At 44.0% G+C, this 6,820-nt stretch overlaps 1 protein-coding gene across 1 annotated transcript in view; it reads right to left on the minus strand.

Moving 5' to 3' along the window:
- Nucleotides 1-5,884, minus strand: part of LOC109316632 (cyclic nucleotide-gated cation channel beta-3-like) — a 19,463-nt gene extending 13,579 nt beyond the window's left edge. Inside the window, exons 1-3 of the mRNA XM_019544900.1 lie at nt 5,853-5,884; nt 2,266-2,420; nt 789-989 (exon numbers count right to left, since the gene is read on the minus strand). Of these exons, the coding sequence (XP_019400445.1) occupies nt 789-989; nt 2,266-2,420; nt 5,853-5,884 (388 nt within the window). The remainder of the gene's footprint in view (nt 1-788; nt 990-2,265; nt 2,421-5,852) is intronic.
- Between the last annotated feature and the right edge of the window lie 936 nt (nt 5,885-6,820).

Genomic DNA, 6,820 nt, shown 5'->3' on the forward strand with positions numbered 1-6,820 from the left:
AGGAGACTGGATAGACACCTGGCTGGGGTCTTATGACCCCTCCCACCCCCAGTGCTCCTTCCTGCCCACGGCAGGGGGTTAGACTAGATGATCTGTCTAGGTCTCTTCCAACTCGTTGGTTCTATGATTCTATGATTCCATAATCTTCTGGGGTGCTTGTACACATGATGGTTGTCACAATATGCATGTGACAAAAATGTAATTTGTGTGGCTTAATTGTACCACACATTACACATTCTCCAATTTTGGGGGTTTAAAATGACTGCATCATTGCAAACTAAACTACATCTGGATATAATTCAGTTTGCAATGTTGCAAATTGCAATGATGTAGCTGTCAGCTTGTCCCTTAGCAGCAGGACAGGAAGGCAGGATCTACAGACAGAAAAGGACCGGGCCCCTTGCTGCTTTTGCCTTCAGCAGACACCTCCATTTTACCCCAACAATGGAGGGGTAATATAGCCCCAGTGCACAGGCACATTGATTTTATGGCTCGTGACTCTTTTTTTACACACACGCATGCATGCACACACATACACATACATACATATTTAAATAGGCTTTACCTCTGTCTTATTGTGTGGGCTTGGATAAGTCATTTTAGGTCTTTGTGTTTCTGTGTCCACTCTCACCTTCAACTACTTAGACTGAAAGTTCAGGGCCAGAATGGTCTCCCCCTATAGCTTTGTACAGTACAGCTCTCAGCTCAGTTGGGTGCTACAGAAGAAAGAAATGTGTAACTTGATTATATCTTTAGCATTTTCCTTTGAACAACTGCATTTGATTTACCTGTGTAAGCATCTATGCTCTCTGGAAGCCTTATTATCTTCAGATATTTTTTCAGTGCAGGTCTCTTGAATTTATAGCACCACAAGTCACAGTAATGATCCTCCTCCAGCTTGGCTTCTTCTTCTTCTCTTTCTTCCTTTTTTTCTTCTTTTGGTGGTGGTGGTGGGGGGGGAAGTGGCTGTGGCTTCTTTTTAGCTGGAGCTAAGTATGTATGTCACAAAGTAATATTTTAATAAGGGCATATATACTCCTCCTTGTTTTGATAGATCAAGAGCCCTAACATATTAGAAACCTTATTAAATACACTTCTCAGTGATTATAGCACTTTGTAATAGTTCAGCATACATTAGAAGCCAGATTGGAGGATAAAAATCAGGAATGACATAAGCAGGAACATCTGGTAATACCAATGGGACATTTGGTGTTAGGTGTCACAGAGTGAAATGTGATACCTCACTAGATTTCCCTGCAGAGTACACATAAGCAATCTCGGTGCAGAGCTGAGACAAGCTAAGACAGCCTGTACTAATGGGCTCCACTTTGGAATTTAGCCTTGCATGACTGCTGCACACAAAAGGGATGCAAGTCTCTGAGGCTGGTTCAGCCTCTCTATCACGAAGCAGTTACATTCTCAATGATTTCAGTGGAGCTAGTGAGATACTCAATCTGTGTAATAAATGGGATCCTTTAAGAGTTAAAAATAAATGATTGTTAAGTACCAGATGGGGGGAAATCAGTTAATTGGCAAAGAAGTAATTAAAAAACCCCCTAAGACCATAATTTCTTTATTAGTTGGAACAGCTTATAATACTTTAGGTACTCATGCATATATTCAGCCTCCCTGCTATAATGATAGATAGATATTTTCTGCAAAGAGTGGAGAATATAAAAATGATCCACTCTTCCTTCTCTTGTGCAAAGCAGGGGGAGTGGGAAGGGGGAAATGAGCTTTTCTCTGAAGATGAGCAATATGATCATAATGTTTAATTAATTTCAGGTGGGATCCATTACCTTGCTCTGCCTTATTGAATTTTAAGCTATATATCTGGCATCTTTAATAAGGCTGGGTGATTACTATCCTGCCTCAAACTTTGTTTTTGCAAAAAAAAATCTCATCTTAGTGTTATTGATACACTCCTGAATAGAATATGTATACTTCACAATAAGGATCATATATGTGCCTCCTGGACTGCTATGTTAACATGTGCTTGAGGGTCTAGAACGTAATTTGAAATGATTCTAGACAATTTGAGATTTACGTCCATTGACTTTATTTAAACCTGTGGATCATTACAGTATGGATAATGCCATATTCTTGACTGCTGTCAACATTACTGCATTGCCTAGAGTAGATAAGCATTGTCTTATACCAGCTGAGGATTGGCTATTTTCTTTCAGCATTTAAACTCTCACAAAATGATTTTCCTCTTAAAGCCACCAAATTAATAGCTACCTATTGAGAACTGAAGTGACTTACATGCTGTTGGGCTAGCCTCAGGAGAGGACAATAATGCATCAGTCAGCTTTTCTTTATAGGCTTCTGTCCTTGCCCGCATTCTTCTGACAATGTCGTGCAGCTGGGCTTCAGCATATTCATTTGTTACCCAGGCTTGATGTATTTTAGTCTCTGTGCTAATTAAGACAAAAGAAGAGCAGCATTGGAAAGCAATGAAAGAAAACATCAGTGTCACTACTATGATCCAAGAAGAATTCAAATGCAAGGGCCAGATGCAGTTCATTGTAATGTCTATTTACGCCACTAAGGCTGTTCTAAATGCACAGCCAAGTAGTCTGCAAGTCTGCAGTTGTTCTCAGCCAATATAAAGCTATTCTAGTTGGCGATGTTGAAGCCTCCACAATAAGGGTTAGGAAGAGGTATTTAAAAACTGAGCGTGTGGGGTTAGAATCAGGGGTGGATCCAGGATTTGGCAAAGGGGGGGCACAGGAGCAGCTAGTGGAGGTGCAGGGGTGACTGCACCTCTGCTCCCAGCCTTCTACCCCAAGACCCACCAGTGCAAACAGGAGTCTGTGGAGACTTTTTTAAGTTCCCAAAGCAGGTAAGAATCCCCATTTTTCACTCCATGCACAGAGGCATGTGTCCTCCCCTCCTTTACATCTTCTCCTCCTCCAGTTGCTACTGCTTTCCCCACTGTCCCAGGAGTGGGAAAAGCTTCAGAGCTCCTCCCTCCCACTCCAGCCAGGCTGCGTGGAAGCTGGGCTTTGCTGGGAACGGCAGCAGCAGTAATGGGGGAGGAGGGGCGGTCCACCCATACTGCTGGAGCAAGTGTGGGAAGGCAGCTACCACTGTCACTGTCCTAGGTGAGTCCAGCCCCCATGTACCCTGGCTGGAGCAGGCAGAAGCAGCTCTGAAGATTCCTTTGCCCCCCAAATAGTAAGGAAAGCAGCCTTGGCAGGTGAGGGACAGAAGAAGGGGAGGGGATGTGCCTCTGACATGGAGAGAAAAGGGGGAGTCTCCCCCACTCTGAGGACTTTTTTAAAGTCCCTAGAAGTTCCAGCATAATCCAGTCTGAAAGGAGGGTGCAGCCACACCACTGTGCCCCCTCCAGATCTGCCCCTGGTTAGAATGTGCCATGTTCCTGCCAGCTTTGTAGGTGTAATAGCCAGTGGAGAGCTATTACAGCCGGTGCTTTTTAGAGGAGGATTTAAGCCTGCTCTAATATGCTCCAGCCCTTTACTGAGGATTGAACACTTTTGTGATATCTTAACTATAAAAAGGTGATCTCTAGCCTTGTGCTAGATAATGAGCAGGAGGTAAAATCCTAGTAAAGATAAGACAGTTTGTCATTTTCATGATAATAATCAGGTTGAGGTAAAGACTTGGGAGGGAGCCTAAGGTTTGTCTCAAACTGCTAACTGGAGCTAAAACTACAGCCTGATTCATCTTCCCTAGGATTTTCCTTAGTTTTTGCTGTTAACTATTAACTACTGGACAGTAATAAAAACGTTTTCCTAGTGAAGACAAAAATCAGAGTTTGCTGTATTTGTGTCCATTATAGTGCAAAGCCTTGAGAACAGTGGGAAAACAAAGCTGAGCATTCTCAAACTCCTCAAAAATCTGTGAAACTGATGTAATAACTAATCCCATTTTCAAATACACTGGGCACTCAAATCTCCCATTGAAATCCCTGGCTTGAAAGGAGCTGTGATTGCTTGGTATCTTTGCAAGTCAGGTCAAAAGAAGATCCAGTCTCTGAGTTGGACCTTATTTGATCTTGGACAGCTTGGCAACCATTTGTAGATCATCTCATTTTAATGTAATTTCAAAATAAAAATGTGTCAGAAACAAACTAAAAACAAATGATGCTGAAAAATCAAGCAGTCCTTGTTTCTTTATGAAATTTACTTAATATAAAAACACTGACTGAACAGATTAAAACACAGCTAAGGGTATGTTCTAGCTGTATGAAAGCTCCCAGCATGAGCATTTTGGTAGCAGTCCAGTATCCTAAATAAAATAAGAATAATGTAATATAAATTAATTGTCTCCAGATCAAATAAACTATTAAATTTAAGCATGTTTAATACATATAAAAATATTTAGCCTTCCGGCTGTGATGGGTGTACCTCAGACTTGGGATTTGGTTTGGATATCTAGCTAAATGTTTTGGGTTGCTTTTTCTAATCTGTTGGATATGCAAAACTGGACACCACAGGTATTTGCAACACTGTATAGTAGGGAGCAGGCCTGCCATTTGTCATGACACTGGGGTCTGGTCCCACTCTTACTCACTGATTGTAATTCCCCCTCAACGGTTCATAAGGATGATGCAACGCTGTTCCTTCACTCTCATCTGTTAAGTATTATTCTGTGAATTGTCAAGCTATAAAAAAAATACTTCTAATGCAACAACTTGCACCTCTTGCATTCTTCAGTCTATTGCAAACTGCAGCAACCCAGTGGCCAACAAAGAACATATTTATTTGGTTTGCAAACACCATTGCACTTTTGAGTCTCGCCACTCTAGCAATAAATTCTTGTACTATTTTCTTCCAAGTTTATTTACCACTTGTACTTTTATAGATTTCATCCTGTCGTCTGAACTCAGCATTTTTAGTTTGTATTTTTCTTCACTCCTTTCTCACTACATTCTGACTGGTGTCTATTTTATGATATTTTGACCAGCATATCAGAGGCAGTTCTTGGCTGTGCTAGCAGGTGTCACAGCAATACAATGTAGCAGCTGGGCAAGTCAGCAGGAGCGAGAAACTCATTTTGCAGGTAACCACATTCCATAGGAGGTATTTGATATGGCTCTGATAGGAATTCTAGAGGGAAGTAGAAATCTGGTGAGACAAAGTGGCTTCTACTTAGCAGCAGCAATTAAAGATTAGTGGTCCTTACTAATGTAATTGCTTATTACAATGAACATGTCCATGATATTTTATCAAAAGTAAGTTCTTAGAGGCATATACAGCAGTGTTCTAAAGACAATGATATACCAGACTCTAACAAGGAATTTCTTGCTAGTAAAGGAGTCACCAGGTGGCACTATTACATATAATTTCCTAGTTCCTTTTCTTAGAGCAGGGGTGGGCAATTATGTGGGATGGAGGGCCACTAAGGAGTTTTGGTGAACTGTTGAGGGCTGGAGCGGGGAGGTGGGGATGGGGAGATGCCAGTTCTAGCACCATGTGTGCTGGCAGCTGAGACCTCACTGGATTGGGCACAATGCAGTGCACCAAGTAGCTATCCCACCTATCCACATGCTGCAATGAGCCACTGCACCACACTGGGAAAGTGGAAGATAGCAGCCCCAGGCTGAACCTCCCCCCACAGCAGGCATGGACTCCCCTAGCAGCACAGTGGAGGAAGCTGGGCAAGGTCAGGGGATGGATGTGGGGGGCTGGGGCAAAGAAATATGTGCACTGTATGGCCCAGCTCTGCCCCAGCTGTGGCAGAGTGGAATGGCATGAGGTGCAGCCCTCCCTCCTCTGGCTTTTGATGGCAGCCGGCAGGCTGGATATCAGAGTCAGCTCACAAACTCGGGGATACCTGACTTGTGAGAGGCTAACAAAGCCTAATTGGACAGAAAGTGCACATACTTGGCAACTGGCTCTGAACCAATAAGTGCCATTGATATATGTTTATGTTTGTGGTGTTATTGTATGTTATAGTTATAGTTAGTGTTTTATTGTTATTTGTAACCATCCCTCTGCTGTTGAACACAGTTGTTTAAATAAACCTTCTCCATGATCTAACCCAGAAATCTCTAAAACCTTCTCTCAGATCTGGCCAACTAGTATCGGGCCACAACCCCCCTGCCCCCTTTCCAGGTAGCACATGACTCTCCCAGCCTGGCTCGGTCCCCTCCCCCCCATACATGATACCACCTGGCCCGCAGGCTTGGCGCAGCTCTTCAGACAAGACCCAGCCCTACCCCCCAGCCCTCAGCATTGCCCCCCTGCCTCTAGCCCTGTCCCCCTTCCTCCCAACCTAGCCCTCCCTCCCCCTGATTTATGCAGGGATGAACTATTCCCCCAGCCCCATTGGTGGAGGAGGGGCCCTGCTTCCAGCTCCCAGGGAAGCAAATGTGAAAGCTACAGTTTTAAACTTGGCAACGAAAATAGGCACCAAGTTTAAACTGCAGCTTTCACTTCCCTGCTGGTGAGGATCCTGGGGCCCCGAATTGGAATGGCCCCCTGCATTGCACATGCATTAATCTGCCTATGGCCCGGCTGGTGCCCCCCCCACCCCAGGCCAGCACCTGGAGGCCACCCCACCCCCCCAGCCTCCCTTTGGTATGCCACTGAAGACAGGCCTAACATATCAAGTTCCCTGGAATGGGCTCTACAAAAATCAGCCGGAGAAAGTGACACATGAGAAGTTTAAGGTGGAAAAGAGAAATCCTGAGTATCAGATAGTTTCCTAGTTTCTAGGGTCGGAAGGGACCTGAGTAGATCATCTGGTCCGACCCCTTGCCATGGCAGGAAAGAGTACTGGGGTCAAACGACCCCAGCAAGATGTGCATCTAACCTCCTCTTAAAGACCCCCAGGGTAGGAGCCAGCACCA

This window comes from Crocodylus porosus, unplaced genomic scaffold (assembly GCF_001723895.1).
Source record: "Crocodylus porosus isolate Cpor-Errol unplaced genomic scaffold, CroPor_comp1, whole genome shotgun sequence".
NCBI classification, from domain to species: Eukaryota; Metazoa; Chordata; order Crocodylia; family Crocodylidae; genus Crocodylus; species Crocodylus porosus.